The 18,612-nt window shown below is 41.3% G+C and overlaps 1 protein-coding gene across 8 annotated transcripts in view; it reads right to left on the reverse strand.

Moving 5' to 3' along the window:
• PLXNB2 (plexin B2) overlaps window positions 1-18,612 on the reverse strand; it is a 257,382-nt gene that overhangs the window by 103,320 nt on the left and 135,450 nt on the right. For all 8 annotated transcript variants that reach the window (XM_054834250.1, XM_054834267.1, XM_054834306.1 and 5 more), the window contains one exon: window positions 12,921-12,989. In XM_054834250.1, the coding sequence (XP_054690225.1) occupies window positions 12,921-12,922 (2 nt within the window). In that variant the 5' untranslated portion in view covers window positions 12,923-12,989. The remainder of the gene's footprint in view (window positions 1-12,920; window positions 12,990-18,612) is intronic.

The raw sequence follows: 18,612 nt of genomic DNA on the forward strand, positions 1-18,612 counted from the left end.
CATCAACCATCTTTAAGCTTTTACCAGGATAACAATCTTTGCCTTTGCAATAGCTCCCACAGTAGCCTTGAGTGAAAACGGAGAGAGCTAAGATGTAAGAGGCTAATATTAGAATTATGTGGACAAAAAAAGAGGATTTAAAGTCTGCTAAGGGAAATCTCAGCAGTAAGCTATGAAAAGGCTGGATACTGGTGCTGTACATCAGTGAATTATATCCAGAGTTCCTCAATTTGCATAGGAAATGTTGTTAATAGGCAAGGTACCCACAGCTCTCAGCCACTGACTCCGTCCCTCTCACAGCTCCTGAATAAGTCCACAAATCCACAGATGATCAGAGCTCTCGCAGGGATAACGCCAGCAAAGCCTGGCGCCTGCAGTGTGCATTTTTCGGAGTGTTGCCATGGTGATCTCCAGCACGCTCATCCCCTGAGAACTCAGCTCAAAATTCAGAGGGAACCAAAGCAGGACAAAGAAATGACACCCAAGCAAAAGCAAGAGGAAAATTACGTGTAGTAAGTATACATACACATTTTCATACACAAGCTTTCAGAAAATAGGAATTTTTAGAGCTGAATGGTCTGTTGGAAAGAAGCGCAGTCTTCATAGTCCCAACGCTAAACCAGGATGGTCTATGGAATAAACCCAAGAATTTCTACCCTGTCTCGGCTTGTGGATCACTGTTTGGCAGAGGGTAAATCTGTACTGCAAAAATCCTGATTTGTGCAACAACAACAGAGGACGGGATAACTAAGCAGAGAAAAAGATAGGGATGCCTTTAACAACGTAACACTGTAGCGCAGCAGCAGATCACTGGATAACCAAAATCTGACATTTACTTTTTAGAACATTACATTATTCCATGAAAACTGTTAATACAACAATTCTTAAGTATTTGAGCAATCTAAATTTTCACCAAATACTTTACATCATCTGTTGGTCCTTATGGCAGTTACACTGTCTTACTGCATTCTCAACAAAAAGGAATTACATTTGTGTGAAAGTGAAAGCAACACTCTGTCAAGTGATGTATCATCTCGATATATGGATGACAAACCTGTTGTATGGTGCTTTCACTCCTACCCTACAAAAGCGTTGTGTTATAGTGGCCATACACACAGAAATAAACCAGCAAGAAGAGACACCAAAATTCAAAATCTGGGCCATGTCAGATATGCCACAGTCCAGAAATAATACTAAATGAGAGTCAATCAATGTTTTGCCATTAGGCAGCATGTTTCAGTCAGAGCTTATTATCAAACATGGCCAGGCCCTTTTTGTTCCTAAAAGATCTCTGAGATCAGTTAATCCCACATAGCTTGATGCTCAGCCACTTGCATATGGTAGTTTCTTTTTCCAAAATACATTCTATTTTTCCTGTTCCTACCAGGGCTTCTTATTGCTGTTACAATTGACTTTGTTAGGCCTCTCCATGTCATCATCTATTAGATCTTCATGTAAATACTTAATCATGTTATGAAAAGCTGCCTCTTCCTGAATAAGCATGGAGCTTTTCAGTCAGATCTGCTTTAACTTCCATCAAACCTTTCTGGGTTGCTACAGCACTAACCACTTCAGTCCTTGCTCAGTCCCTGCTCACCAAAATTGGGTGTGCAGTCTGTCGCTTATGATTGCGGGCAGCACTTTACCTGCCACCTTCGGACTAGTGCCCAATGTTCATCACTGTGGAAGGCCATCTGCTGACATGTTGTTCACAGAAGTTTGGTTTCTTCAGCATATTCACAATCTCACAGTCCCGTTGACAATGAACACAGAAAGGGTAGTGCGGAGTAAATACCTCCAATATTTATTTGTACAATGCACAAGAGATTACTCAATACATGTGCCTCTCCTCACTCTGGTCCCTTGGTTTAGTCTTGCTTTGCTGTCCAGTCCTCAAGTGAATTCTCTGTGCTTCCCCAGGCTGCCACCTCCCTGGTTTTCAAACTAGCACAGGACTAACAACTGCTGGCTGTAGGAAGGGCTGAGGGAGAGACTCAACTATAATCTTTGGTATTTATCATTTTATCTTTAGCTCCTTCTCTCCCAAAGGGTGCTGACACCTGCCTTGTGCAGCCTTCCAGTATTTTAAGCTTTCTTGATCCCCTTTAACAGTGACTGATTTATTTCCAGCATATACTGGTATTTCTGCTCTATTACAGGGAAGAACTTGAACTTTAACAAGATCCCTACAAAATCACTGATTGTGGTAGGCATAATATTATGGTTCTTATGCGCTCATGCCTTGATCCCTTCAGGGAAGAGGTTTTATTTACCACGAATAAAGATGAAGGCTGACAGACAGCCTTCAAATCAAAGCACAAGCCAGAAAATGTCTGATTACTCCCGGAAGCAGCATTTAACAGCTTAACTTAGTCTTTATTTAGATATTATTTTGCATATTTCACCCATAATGAAAGCAAACTTGTCGTGAACAAAATCATTTGGTAATCTAATTTATCAAGATCACTCACACACTGACAGACAAGAATTTTAATAAAATTTGCACTTATGAGATCAATTTGTACTAATTTCTGTCTCTTAGATACTTATGCCTTTTCCAGGGCCGGTGAACGGAAAATTAAGACTCTAGTGCAATTCCAACCACTTCCAGAAAACATAGTTGTACACTGTAACGTGCAGCATCTGCTTAGGGAATATACTTAAAAGACTCTACTTTCCTTACTGTAACAGCATGCACTCTGCCACCCACTACTTGTATGACAATATTTTACGAGGATACTGCAAATCTTTAAAACATGGGGATGAATTAACTACCCAGGGGCTGTCAGATATTTACGTTGCCCAAGAACGTTAGATGTATTAGATTAATGCCAAAGACAATAAATGTAGTTCAACTTCAGTAAAGGAGTTAGCAGAACAAGACAAAAAGCATCACTGCAGAGATGCTTGCCCCAAAATTGTGTGTCGCAAAACATCAAATGTGGCCCTTCCTTCTCTCCCCTTTCCCCTCCCCAGCTTCTCAGCAATTGGAGTCACAGGCAAGGCTCCTGTCAGCTGCCTAACAGACACATGAGGAAGATCACAGCATGCCTAATACCTCACTTGGGACACCTTCTTTTTCCTCTACTGTCCCACAAGGTCGCAGTTTCATTTTCATCTAGTGAATCGACAGCAAGCAGCTTGCCCCTCTCCACAGGCTGTCCTGCTATTCAGTTCAAAGAAAGATCTGTGGTAAATGTTATACTTTGCCTAACATCTGGGCGGATCAGTTGATACCTAGTTCATCACTAGAGAGAATCTCTGTTGCCTTTAAGTGCAGTAGTCCCTTGCTCTGAAAGGAAAGTCTCTGCTTTGGGCTGGTACTGGCATGCAAGAGGTGGTGAGAAGACACCGATGGAGCTGCTCCAGCAGGAGCTACCCATTTTTCAGCTCCTGGCCAGGTTAGTTTTCAGCTTTTGCTTAGGCTTGAGGTTTGGTTGCACCCATACTTAAGCCACCCATGGAAGTGGCAGAAACAAGCAGCTAGTGGAGATGGGAGAACCAAACAATCTTGTTCGGCAACAGTGTGGACTGTAAAAAAGACTGTATAAACATGTCATGACACAATTTAAGTGAAACACCTTCAGTACGTTTCCTACAATTGGAAAAAGTGCTGCCTCTTACCTTGTCAAAGACAACAGACAGGCTTACTGGGAGAGGATGTTCTCTCCGCTAACTATTCTTTTGTTAGAATAAATGTCTGCTTTTGTAAAAGACAACTATTTTCAGGGTACCACATTTGCTTACAATAATGTTAGCATATTCAATCTTGCTCAAGTCGTGCAAAATAGATGTATTGGGAATGTTTTCCTTTGTTCAGTTTTTTGTTTCCATTCCCCGTCCACATCATTTACTTGTTCTTTTCCTCTTGGTCCTATATATACTTCAAAGAAACATTTTCAAAGAAGAACTTCTCTCAGCATAGCTTGCCCCCCAGCTGTAAAAGCTTTGCTCACATATACCTCCCTTAGGAGAGATAACTTCTTTGCATAGAGCTCTTTCAGGCAACATCTGTAATCATGCAAACAGGTAGAGCGTTCCCATGTGGCGCAGCTCAAGAAGGAAGCATACACATCCTGCAAAGTACACCCAGGGTAGCACCACAAATATTTATATGCCAGATAAAATCCATATCCTGTAGCTTGGACCACTATAAACAAATGCTATCCAATATATCTTTCAAGTCAATCAACCGAAGAATTCACATATGGATGGATGGCCTGATTTAGGTTCATCCAAGGGTATGAAAAATCTGGGAATGCAATGAATCAGCTCATCCTCGGGTTACTGACCACACACACCTTCCCTTCCTAGCATTGTCTTGGCCTTTGAACAGGATCTCCTTGGCTTTGTGACCAAGCAGATCTCTCTAGTCATTCTATTTCTGGATACCTCTGACAAAGCACTGGCAATCAATGCCACTGCAGAACAGAGACCAAACCAGCCCAGTTTATCCTGTACAGAATGATATAGCTCACACTTTCAAAGGCGCTGGCTGTAAGAAGTGCTAAAGGACTTCAGAAATCTGCTCCACCACCCCTGACATCAGCTCTACTCTATGTTTCTGCTCGGTACAAGGAAAATGGCATAGTGACCATTTTTTTCCCCCCTCAACAAATAACCTGAAGAGTCAAATGGTCAGTAGCCTATGGTCGAGGTTTTTGGATGCAGAACTGATGCAGAGGATGCCAAAGTCAAAACCATGACCCAGCTTTCTGTTCTCACCCAGCATCCCCTGTGGTGTCCCCAGCATCCCCTGTGGTGTCCCCAGGATTTCTCTGACATGCAGTAGGAGGATCTTGGCAGAAAACACCTCAAGAAAGGAAGGTAAGAAGGTATCAGAGTATAAATCCCCATAATGGGTAACATGGTTTGTGAAATCATCAGTTCCACAGGAGGGGGAAACCTTCCATTGTCTGGAAATTTCCAGGCACATTTTAAAGAAAACACTAGCTGTGTATAAACACAAGAGTTACAATGTTTCACAAGCTCAAAAGTTCCCAGGAATTATAATTTAACACAATTAATTTAACTAGTCACAAATGAAACTGATATAATTTTAAGGAAAACCAGCAAGGATAAATAAGACTGTATTTTGTGCATCCCTGGAAGACTTCTGTTTACGAAGTCGTTGGCTTACTGACTGGTAATAAGAAATTTCATACCTAAAACCTAGATATTTTTATGTCTTGACATTACTTCATGACATTGTGCTTGATCAAATTGAGTGCTGCAGTAACAGGACACTAGAATATTGTCTAGATGTCCAAAGGAACAGCTATTTTAAAATATAACGTCTTGTGCACATATTGCATTAACTGAATCAAAAAAGGCTGAGGCTTGCCTTGAATTTAGCCCTAAAAAATATTATGAAGCAGACAAGTATTTAAGTCTTACTTTCATCCTTGTTAAATCCTTTAATTAAATATAACATTAATTGAACTACAGATTGTTATAGAGATTTTTCTCAACTAATATATTTAAATGCATTAAAGCAGGGAGAAAAACAAAACAAGAACACAAGCCGGGCTTATAAACAGATTCATATAAACAGCATTAAATAAAATAACACCCTGAGAGCACAGGGCATTTTTTCATGTTTGCTAGCACAAAAGTAACAGCAAAGGTTAAGAGCAGTGGAGGTGGCATATTCCATACAAATCAATACGTTAATGCAAACTGTTTCCATTTAGCAAAGTGACATACCAGTTCACCTAAGACAATTGCTTAAGCAACATCATTGCTATCATAAAGCAAGCGGATACAGGGCAGGAACAGTGCAGAAGTCCTGAAACTGCTAGCTACAAAGAGACCTGTAACGCCCCTGCAGCCAGGCTGTTCCCGCACCAAACTCAGGCGGATCAGCAGCACGAAGGCTTCATAGTGTCATAGAATGGTTTGGGTTGGAAGGGACCTTAAAGATCATCTAGTTCCAACCCCCCTGTCATGGGCTTTTGCAGAAGCCCTGGTCTGAAAGCCATGGAGTGAAAGCCCCGTGCAGGGCGCTGGGAACAACGGGGGCCACTACTCCAGTCTGTAGGGCAGAAGGGAGCTGTGGAGCAGCTGGGCTGAGGGGGGTGGCATGCCCTGCCTTCCCCAAGGGGAACCCCCCCAAACGCCCCACTCCCCAGGTTCTGTAGGCTTGAGGGTGTCTCAGAAATTAACTAGACGTGAAGTGAATGAGGCCTCCTAAAATTGTTTGTTCATGAGTTAATTGCACAGTTGCGACAGGCTCAGCACGCAGATGCTTCCCTTGTACCAACAAGCAGATAAAAGCAGCAAGATGATGAGGAAGAAAAGCAGCAGAACAGTACCCTTATCTGTGCCTGTTCACACCAGCATCATTCACACTGGTACCGTCCACTTGCCTAAAGTCAACAATAAGGGGTGTGAGGAGGTTGATTTCACTGACTCTAACATCAGCAGTCCTATGAAAGGGCTCACTTTTGCCAGGAATCAAACGTTTATGGAGACAAAGCTAATATAGCATCCGAGAATGACACTAAAAATGATATTCAAACTCCAGAATCAATGCTAGAGTCAATGCTGACAACTGATTTGCAACAGTTCCCTCTAAGTCCATACCGCTTTTCTAAGTGGAGACAATTCTCAATTTTTGTTGCCAGACACAAGAAGAAACCTGGTGCCAGTATTCTTACTTCTGTGAGAATACAGAAGAATACCCTAAACAGGCATCACAACCTGCTTATTCTGTAAAATCCTGTGGGCTGACGCACTGAGTTGAGTGTTACAGGTGCTCAACCACCTCTCAGTCCCACCATGGATTAGGAGAAGGAGTAAACCTGTTACCACGTAAGTGATAACTAAGCAGTTGTATTCACCAACCTTTACAGGAAGAAAAGGAGGATGGTTTAGGCTGGTACCTTTGACAGAAATTTCTCAGTGAATCTCCTTCTTGCATCCCCTCAAAACTGAGATAACCATAGAACTTCAACTTTGACTTCAGCAGGACAAAGAACTAATGCAAAGCCCTATTTTACTGCATCCAGCTTTTCTGCTCTGTTTTGCTAGGCTTGGGTAAACTGCTTTTTGCTTTCTCTTGATCTCCTCAGGATGCAGCAGTCCTTGCCAAAAATAACTATGTTTTAATTTTCCTTCAAAATTCCTTTGCAGAGGTCTGCACTGTTTTAATGCTGTAGCATCACATATCCTTTTAATCCCTGCCTACACATTTTAACATTTCAAACACATGATTATTTAAAAATGAAAACCCACCAGGGCTTTGGTGAGGTAAAGTGGTTTAGTAGGGGCTGAAACTGGGGAGGGGGGAGAGGGGAGGGTGAGTCATCATTTTCTGGTTTTAATCCTTCACTCCTCCTCTGTTTTGGGCTTTGTTATTAGCAGTAGCGCTTATTCACTTTGAGCAGGGCCAAGACAGCAACCAAGTCCTCTGAATTTGAAAGCTAAACAATTCCAACTCCTAATTCAGCCATGCACGCCTGCTCCAGGCTGTTCAATCCCTTGAGACCCCTTTTTGTAGCCTAGGCTTTTCCCTCCTTTAAGTGCCAACCCATCGACGGCCTTTGGCTGGGGTTTTGTCTATTCCCACCTGCTCCTGCAAGAGGGAGAACAGACTGAGATGGAGTGATGCCATCCTTAAGTTTTGTGTCGTATTCAGGGCTGGGCATTGCCACACCAAATGGAGCAAACTGGTTACAAAAAATGTTTGTGCAGACAAAGCAAAGCACTTTAAAAACCACCACTGCTCCGACTAAAACACCACTTGGAAACAAGTTGCACTGCATACTGAAGGGGAGACAGCACTTGTTGAAAATCCCCTCTCCTTTTTGGTTGTTGCTCAATAGGGCAGCAAAAACTTTGTCCTCCAGCCCAATTACACCACTCTGCTGATGCTACAACAAAGGGAGAAAAAACCATGACAGACATAACAAGGTAACATGCAACTCTAATGGAAGCAACAGCAGCAGGCAGAAAAATTAACTGCCATCACACACCGTTTCTTTTCCCACTTCAAGCACCCCCTCCTTCTCTAAACACTCCATAGATACACACCTTCCTGCAAAAAAAAAAAAAAAAAGTCTAAATACCGACCCTCCCAAACCCATCTATGCCTCATACCTTTTGCAGCTCCACTGACAAATGGCCCTTTGCCTCAAGCTCTGAGAGCTGGGCAGTGCACGAGCCCGAGTCCAGTTTGGGAATTGATAGCACGCAGGTTCCAGCTCTAGACTTTTTAGGGATGCTTAAGTTTGGAAAAAAGCCTTAAGTGTGGATGTCTCAGTTTCAGCTGCATTTTTGTATCAAAAATACTTGCACTCGGTTTCAAAAGTGGGAATACTCTTGAGCTCCAAGTATAATTTAGGACAACTAAGAATATGCAGAACCTCTGAGAATTAGACTAGTTATTTCAGTAAATTAACTAGGTAGCAACTGTGAAAATGCTGATGTTAGACAGTATTTCAGCTTCCTGGGCTATAAATGGATATAATTTTTACTTACCTGACAGGTGTGTCATGAGAATTAGCTAATATTGACACTTTGATCTTTAAAATGCTTTGCCAAGTATTAATTAAGGAAGGATCATTTTGCATTTAAAATAGCTAGTATTTTGAAGTTGAATTTGTTTCCATTCCTCTCCTAAAATGGTAAAGAATCTACTGTTTGTTTTTCTACTTATTCCTCAGGAGATTATTTCAGAGAAATATGAGAAAGAAAGACTGACATGCAGACCTGTGTTTCAAAGAATGTGAATGGATATGTGTAAATAAAAATCTGTGTTTTGCTGCAAGCATCTTCTCTCCTGAAGCTCTTGTAGCCAGACCTGTAGACTTAGGTCAAATGTTACTCAATGTAGGGAGAAAGGACACCCCCACCCTCCAATAAACCACCTTTTTGTAACTAACCTACTAGTATTTTTTACAAGGCAGGTTTCAAAGTGAAGTGCGAGAAGTTCATAACATGCTGCAGATATTCAAGTGCTGCATCTACTGGTAAAGCGTGGCCTCATTTCTCCATAGAGGGAAAGGTGCCAATATATGGGTAAAACTCTATTACAGTTTCATCTATAGCCAGTGATATGAAATATGACCAAAGCTGCATGATGCTTTTCTTCGACGGGTCACCTGTGTAGGCTGCCACCAGAGAAAGACAGAGAGCCAAGGCTTGCCTGCAGAGCCAGCTCTCTCCTAGCCACTCCGTGCTCAATCCTAAGGGCAGGACTTTCACCATGGGCACTCTTGTCACAAAGATCTAGTGGCAAAGGCATGACATTTGGCCTTTACATGGCCCAGTGAATATAAACCCAGATTAGAGGGAAATAAAAGATTGTACTTGATAGCATATGGGAAAGCAGCAGCATAAGTCTCCAAATAAGCTGCTCTGCACGCCTCAGAGAGATCATGATGCAGGGCTTTCCTGTGGTTGCTGCTGCTGGTGGTTACAGCCTGACCTGGTGTCACAGGCTACTTGTACTGGTAGTGCAGAGACATCATCTCTCCTGGAGCTGCAGTATTTTTCTTACTGTCAGCCAGGCAACACAGGGAAGACAGAGCCGAAGGGAAAGAAAAAAAACACGGGACACAGGTAATGGAAGAGATGCCGGAAAGCATATGCATGAAGATAGATGTAACCCCTGTGTAGTCCCCCCTGAATGCCCTTTAGGGTCTCAGGGTGATGACAGCAGAAATTCTGTGAGAACATTTTGCAACGCCCACGTCTCATTCTCGCCTGTTGCCCAAGACACGCAGAAGACACTGAACAAATGTTACTCGATGTTTTTGTGACTTAAGTCCTATGGATCTAAAGACGAATCTCAGAGGTGATTCTGGGGACTCAAGTCTGATTGATTGTCATATCTAGAAAATACTAGAATTAAAGTTCCTTATGTGAATCCTTCACAATAGTCTCCATGATGGGAGACTTTTTCCCCTGTTCCCCTGCTTCATTTCATGCACAGCATCAACATCACTTAATGAACTAGCAACTCTTCAATATTTATTTTTCTCCTCATTATCCAGTGTGGCTCTATGCCTTATTTACCATGCTATCCAAAGGCTTCTGAGTTATTTATAGCATTCATGACATAGGAGCCAAGTTCTTAAAAACAACAATTAATTTTCAATACCCAGCTGGATCCTGAAACTAAGGTGGACATTTTTGGGATGGGCACTGTTTTGAGCAATTACTTTATAAACATCAAAGTCTAAAAAGCATCTCTGTAGACTTTCCAGAAAGAACCTGCCTAGCAGCAAGCAGAGTTTAGTGACAGTACATGACATGATGTGGTCCTCCCCATTTCACAAGGGTGTTTGAACCAGGCTATTTATGGTGCCAGTGCACACATTTTACATAAGAAATACTGTTGAGAACAGTGAACAAAACACTCAATGCTACATTAAGAACTTGTTCCAGGGATCTCAGATTACAAGATGTGCAGTGAGAACCTAATTTTGGTATCTAATTAGGGCTGGGTGTTCTTCCCCCCACCCCACCCCATGTACTTTCCTGCCTGTCCTCTGCTTGACAGTGCCTGCTCCTGATTCCCTAAGGTACACACTCCCCTGCCTTCTCCTTGCAGTCACTGCCTCAAGATTATTTTGATGTATCATCAGTATAATGCAATACAATTAGCAGCTTACCGTCCCCTTCAGTCCATTTTACGTTTTTCCCAGCCTTTCCCTATTTTTTAAAGGGGAAAAAACCCCCCTTGCTCTCCTCATCTCCTCTCTCCTCTTCGCCAGGTGAGCAAACCAACATTTCACTGGATTCCTCCAATATCCCAACTTTTGCTTTCAGCTCTATGAAAGGTCAGTCCAGACGTTTGTTGGAAGAGATGAAGAAGAGGAAGTTTCTGCAAGTTTATTCCACTTTCTGGCTTTATGGGTAACCAAAGCCAAAATCCTACCAGCTGTACTACCAAACCATTATAGTGTATTCAAACCCAAGTTTCAGATTTAATTTTCAATTTTGACTAAAGAATTTTAATAAATATCCCTGGATGTGCTACACATGAAAATGCACGATTATGAGAGGAGGTGCTGGATTTCATAGTTTCAGGGCTCTACCTGCAGTTTGTGAGTGACTTACTTAACCTCCCGTCAAGTGCTTTGTTCCCTCTCTTGGGCTCTGCTGACATTTTATATGGAAATGTCTCCATAGCCATTTCTGTGATACAAAACCAAAAGTAGATATGAAAAGGTGTTTTCTCCTCTCCACATAAATTTGTTAATTTGGAGTTACTGCAAAAATCCCAGCCAATGTCAGGTCATTTGATTTTCGAAAATTATTCAAGTTTAGAAGGATAAATCTGTAATTTTAATGACAGATACTTGGAAGAGCCAGATCAAGAAAAAGGTTTCCATTTAGGACCTCAGTCTACATATGCACAAAATTAAAATATCAGAAAATTAACATCTATTGGAGATTATTTTTATTTTTACATCAAGGACCAAGTGCTGTGTTGTTCAAGAAGTGCCACTAGCCAAAACAAGGTCACTTGAGATGTATTTCTAGGACCTTGAAGCAACTAAAGTGACTGGTCCCATTAAATGCCTTCCAACTTTGTTTTGTTTTGTTCAATACACACTGGAAGGTTTTAAGGATTTGATTTTATATCTTATAAGCCTATGTAGGTTTCAAACTGGGCCGGATACTAGTAATGTAGAGAGTCAACCCACAGCTTAGTGTGTAAATCTTTAGCTTAGGTACAATGTTGTCAAATCTGAGGATCTTAATTTCAAGCAACCCCGTATCAGTAGACAACCTATATAAACCAGACAGCATTTTGCAATGTTCCTGCAGTATTTCACTGTTTCAGTACTATTGGTCAGTTAGTGATTTTAGAAGACAAGTTTATAAAAGCCCAAAGGCTAAAATTAAAACTGTCCCAGCTTGTTAGGCATTTAAGACAGGATCATCATCCTATTTGACATCTAAGTAAGTCATGAATTCTGTACTTTATCCAGTATTTGGAAAGCCTTAGTTGACTGCTTCCAAACGCATCAGGCAGGCTCTGGGAAATGGAAGGTGAGATCGTGGGAAAAATGTAATATAAAAAAATACTGGATCGAATTCATGGCAGCTAGAAGTTCATGACTATCACTACCCTGCACACCAGAGCCATGCAAAGCCTCCAGGGGTATGACTTGGAGAGATATGGCTTTGCTTCACACACAAATCTGTACGTACATAGAGACATGTGCATGCACACAGTTAGGGAGTTCACATTATTATGAAATACAGCTAGGGAAAGCAATTACTTTAAGAAAAATAATAGGGTATTCACCAGCAAAGTAACAGTTTCAAAAGAGTCTAGAAAATGAACCAAAGCTCTTATTGTTAGAGAACTATTGACTCCGTGTTTGAAAAAGTGACCTCAAGTGAGCAATGATGCACTTAGCCTGGAACTTGCAGCCGCTGTATTTCACTCTAAATTGAATTGCCAATCCACAGTGCAATCTTCTTCTACTATAAACTCACGTCTTTGGGGCAAGTATACAGAAAAATACTATATACTGGCTGCATTATTCCAAGTTAGACTAAATTTCTCTGGAAATGGAAAATATGTCCATATTACACAATTTAAGGATCCCCTTGGGTATTTATACAGGGGTAGGTTTTGGTTTTTTCTCCTTTTAAGGGCACTTAGTGACAACTTCGTGTTGACTTTTTCCTGCAAACAGTTCATAAGCATGCAAATAACTAATAGCATGTGGCCGCATTAAAAGCATTTAGGTACATATAGCCCACAGACCCATACTGAAAACCATGTCATAGACATTTTATACCTCACGCACATATGCACAATGATCTATTCAGCATTCCCATACTGAAAGTTGTCTTTTTGGTAAATTAGGCTGCCAATTTAGCATGATTTATAATATCACCAATGTCAATGATTTGCAAACATAAATAATTGACACATGCTGTGAAATACTTACATTCACTTTTCCACTAAGTCTTCTTCACTACAATCAAGTTATTTTCCAGGACAGTGTTTAATCTTCTTACTAAATAAAAGAAGGCAGAGATTAAAAATATATTCATATGCATTAAGCTATGCTCAATCACCTTAAATTTATGAGCTTTAAAATATTGATTTAAGATTCTCTATAGTGTCCCATAAACTTGTAATTTGTTTATATATAGTCAATTTTATTACATTTTAAACACAACTTTAGCACATCATAACTTTCAATCCTGAGGCTAAATGGGGCAATGTTCTGTATTTCAATAGCTGCTTGGATAATAAATCAGATGGACAGTTGCTCACAGATGTACAACTAATTACTGAAGAACTGAGAGCTCAACTGATATATTACCAGAAAGAATGCCTGGCATTACAGATGGGGTATTGTATGATTTGGCACTCCTCTAGCTAGGGCTTGAACACGCTCTTCTCAATGGCAGTACTCAGCACCTCCCACGATCAAACATTTAAGAATGGGAATTCCCCTCTAGGGAAGGATAAAATACCATCTGATATTGTTTAAAGTGATAAAAAAGGGTTCATCTAGATTATTCAACATGAATATGAAGATGACAACTGTCCTGGAAAAAAAAATCCCCATCAATAGACATAGTGAGTGCTGAATGCCCTGACCTGTTTCCTACAGTTATTTCTCCACTACTTTTCAGCAAAGCATGTGATGCCCACTCAGTTTGTAGCAAATGCTGACACACGCACTGAAAGATCCCCACATGGCAGTTCCCAGGGGAGAGAGACCTGAACACCTGGCAAAATGCACCACATTTTCTCCAAAGGCATCTCATCTCAGCTGAACCTGACTTTGAGACTTGCATAACACTGGCTCCCCAGGGAGGTAAGCCACAATTATCAGCAGGGCTTTTATTTTCCCTTCGTGTTCCTTGGGGCTGCCCAGTACTAAACCAAGTTTATTTTGTTAATGTTCAATGGGATTTAATTTCTTGTTTGCATTCCCCCTATCTAGTTGCTGTGGTAGCACATTCTTTAAGACTACGTACATTCACCTCTTCCCAGGGAAAAGCTGTTTGAGGGAACCTGCACCCTCACCGAGTGATGAATGTGGATACTCAGCAAAATTGTGAGATGAGGGACATGGGAGAACAGCTGCGTGATACAGCCTAACAGGAGAGTGTAGGCTTGGACTGGGACTGAGGGAAATCGTAGGAGGGGAGCGTGAGTAGAGCAGCCAACCCAAGAACAGACAGACACAAATGTTAGACTTTAGGACCAAGGGAAAGGGCAGATTTCTTTCTATGTCTTACTGACAAAGGGAAAAACCGATCTGGTGGAACTTAAGCATATAAAAGAAAAGGAAATACAGAAGTAAAAGGAAGTGCAAAGGGATGTGAAAGATCACGATACTGTCAACAACAGCCAAGAAGGAAGGAGGTGGAGGTAGTCAGCAATTAAACAAGGCTTCATCCCGCTGTGGAGTTCCCTTTATAAGTCCATGTTGCCTTTCTCCTTTAGAGCATTTTTGCAAGCATTGCTGAACAGTGATTTAGGCACATCTTGCACAGTTGGTTCACATCTCAATTTTGCAGATGCAACAACTGAAGTGCATGGAAATTGGTATTTGGCTGAGACTGGAAAAGGAATCAAATGCTGTCAGCCTTGACTGTAGTGTCCAGCCAGTTATACCCCCAGTAATAAAGGTATGTCCCTTGCTAATAACATCACAAATTTATTTATTGGGAAAACAGGTCCAACCATAACCCAGGAACTGGCAGAGACTCATCGGACTACTTGTATGTCAGTTCTCATGCGGATACACCAGGCATTTTAGTCTGTAGTTGGTAATCAGATGTGCCAGAGAATGATGCTACCAAATTGTACTCAATTTTCTGTGTTATAAAATAGGAAGCCTTTTTCATAAGAGGCTTGGGAGACAAGCCAGAAATCTCACTCACTGTCTCCCTATTTATTCAGAACTGAGTCATCAGATTTCCAGGTTTCTCCACTCAAATGGCACGCTGCTTTGGCTAGGTTTAGATGGACACAGGTGGTACCATCTGCTGCAAGGCTTCCTGGTTTTGTTTGGTTTTGCTTTTTCTTTTTACCTCCTGCTCATAGCACAACAGCTCTTTTTCAGTATCTTTCTTACACTGGAGCACCATGAAGAACTGGTCTTTCATGGTATGGGTTTGGCCAGCTGGCCAGTCAAAATGGACTGCTTGAACTAAAGGAATGAAAATACACATTGCTATCACAGGTCCTCTGACAGCTGGAGGCTCTTGCAGACTGACCTGAAGTTAACAGTACTCAGACGACATAGGGAAGTTGTTCTTTAAAGCTGACAGAAACCATAAGCACAAACAGAGCAAGTGGGTAGGGGGATGCTCACACAATCTAACTTCAACCTAACTAGGTTGATCTTCCTGTTTCTTCTCTCTCCACTGGCTTGACAGAGAGGATCCAGCCATGGATGACCTTCTGGAGGAGGAATCAATCTTTCCTGAGCTGCTTTTCGGAGGAGATTCCCTCTCCTTTCCATAACTTGCAGAGGACAGCACGGAGATTACTGCCATTAGACTACATTTAGCTCTTATCCTGTCCCACCCAATGTGAACGCACTTAACTGCTCCGACCTTTCATATGACACAATTTCTGCCTTTCAAATCAAAATACTCCTTTAGGACAAAAGGACGAAGACCACCATGGATGTGTCATGCAGTTAAGACCATTAAGACAGGTCAATAACCCAGCAGAGACTGTACACAACCTCCCCATCCTGCAAGTGCCCTCTCCCTCATCAGGCAGCTGTGCCTCTGTATTTAGGGTGAATGTCTCAGATACCATCATTTCAAAAGGATGATAAACTCAGGCTGATCAGTTGTGTCCAAGTGCAGAATTTTGCAAGTGGACAATGTACTGAGCCAGCACTGCAGCTGCTGGGGGGAATGTGGCTTCCAAAAGCTGCAAGAAACAAAGTGCGGTGCTCGTCCTGCGGTGCCTAAAGTCAACGCTGCCATAAGTAGGAGTAAGAACATATTGAGTGCTTTTTTTTTTGGTTTTTTTTTTGCTTCTAGATCTAAAAACAGATCATAAACCACATTTCTTTGAGGGAGGCTTTTGTTTGTTTGTTAGAAAGGGCAGGCACTGGGTCAGGGACAGAAAGTTGTACTATCCGGTTCCCAGACACAGACCTTATTCCCCCGAGCCTTCAGCTGTATGTAACATATGGAGCAGATACTTTTCATATAGGCTTGTGTACGCCTGTGGAACTTTGATCCGGCTGTTGAGCTAACAAGCACGGTGCACTCGATAGGATGGAGCACATAGGATAACACTACATACTGCTTTTCTGAGCTTAATTTTGAAAACGGATCTTCCCATTTCAGTGCTGGGAAGGCTACGTTACAACACTGAGATCATGTCCATATGGAAACAGGATATAGAATTTACTATAAAAAACTTTAGGGTGATATCAATGTCAGCTTAAGACTCTAAACATTGCAGTGTATTCACATCTTTATTTAACTCTATATCACACTACTACACTCCAGTATCTGGCCATCTTCAGCTCTCCAGCTTATGTTGCTCTTGATCATCTCCATTCTGCCCTCTCCACCTCCTTGAGCTCAGAGACACCCGCTCCACTTCTAGCACATGAACTTCAGAGTTTTATTACTGACTTCCTTTCTCTCTCCTCTGCTTGGCTACCTCGGGCTTAGTATCCTCGTCTTGAAGCTGCTCAACATACCTCCACCTTCAATACACTTAAATCTGACACTTCTTAAACCCCCCCTTTTTTTTTACTTTGGTTTTGAGTCAATCCCACATCCTTTTGACCTCAATTTTATTCACTATGAGAAGACCTTGGCCAATCCTGTGCAAAAATTAGCAGAATATTAAAACAATAATGGAAGTGTTTAATATTGCTGGATATATCTGAAAAGAACTGCTGCTTTCACTCAGCCCTTTCATTTTGCTCTTCCTGTAGTTTGTGGGGCAAAAAGAAAAAAAATTAAAAATAAAAGAAAAAGGAAAAAACCACTCATGCTGGAGTTTTCTGTTCTTAAAATTTAAAAGTCTCAGACCAAAATCTGAGTTTTACAGATACACTATAAGAACGAAGACCAGCATAACCCAAAATTGAAACCGAAAAATTTGTGCTCCATTACCCTTTCTAAATATCCGTCGCTTTAGTCTAAGGAGACCAAATACCTTATCTCTTTACAGACTTTTCCAGAGAGATTTCTTAACTGCAGAATTAAACACACTAACCACAAAGTACTTCCTTTCTCTGCTGTCCCTTCTGACCAGTCCAGAAATCCTACCTGCTGTTTCAACAGTATTTCACCGCAAAGATCAAACAGCAAGAACGCTATCCCATGAACTGCCAACACGTTGAGGTCCAGCATCTCGCATATTAGGGCAAGAATTGAAGCAAGCGTCAGTGGAGGAGTGGTGAGTAGCACTTTTTCTGGCCTCTTCAGATCGTCATTTATCAAACCTTACAACTGATATTGGACAAAATTGTTCCCTGCTTTATTCACTCACATAAGGCTCCTCTCTGACCAGCAAGGTGCTGAGCCGGCACCGAATGCTGATCCATAATTCTCAAGCTGCCTGGCCACTCGGCACAAGGATTTAATCCAATGCAAAGCAACAAAGAAACAACCCCACTTTCTCAAAAGCTGAGAAACCTCACTTCCTCATCTTCCAACACCGTATTTAGCTTGGTAATTTTACATGAGTGAGGATACCAAGAAATCATATCCATAAGTTTTAAGCCTTTGCTGAAAAAGCTATTTTAGAAAAATTCTGAAGTATGAGGCATAAACATGATGCCTGATAGTGAGGTGTAATACAAAGAACTTTACTGGCACACACTTGGAATGGCCAGTGAAACTCATGGTGTCTTTGATTGCAAATTAACACCATTGTCCTAAACTCATACCATAAAAGCCATGCTACACAGTAATTTTAACTATATTAGTTACCTATGAATGCTAAAATAGCAAACAGGAGAGGCAGACTTTTAGCACAATAATGGTTATACATTTTTTTTGTCATGAAAATGAAGCTTTACAAATCAGATGTAAAAATGAACTCCAGGATGCCTTCAGTTTAAGCACACCTGCGGTGACCCTGCCTAGTCTACGTGACAAGCTCAACACCATATGCAAGTCAGAGAACAGAATTTTTCTATATGTTAGGTGAACCAATACACATTAGAGATACCTCCATATATTTATTTTTTTCCTCTAACTTGAGTTCCAGGGAGTTAAGGTGATAAATTCAAAATCATAAACAGTACAGTCTATGCCCATGACTTTTCACACGCCATTTGGCAAATTGTTTCAAAATGAATTCTGTGAGAAGTAACTTTGATCACAGTACAGGAAGTTTACACATGCCCGTGTGGGTGACTCATCAAACCTGGTAGTTTCTCTACGCAGTATAGCCAAAGGAAGAAGGTAGGCTCTTCCAGAAGGCAATGGAAACTGGGTTTCTTGCTCTTACTGTTGGCTAGAGAGGTATCCCAGTTGCTCATGTTAGAAGTCTGTTAAAGTGAATATCCTCATTATGTAATGGACTAACATCTTAATTTTGTGCCCTCGGGCTAAAAAGAGTCAGAAGTTAGTGAAAAACTCATCAATGTCTTTACTCTGATATACTCTGTATAAACATAGACAGTA

The sequence above is a fragment of the Grus americana genome, chromosome 1 (genome assembly GCF_028858705.1).
Source record: "Grus americana isolate bGruAme1 chromosome 1, bGruAme1.mat, whole genome shotgun sequence".
Classification (NCBI taxonomy): domain Eukaryota; kingdom Metazoa; phylum Chordata; class Aves; order Gruiformes; family Gruidae; genus Grus; species Grus americana.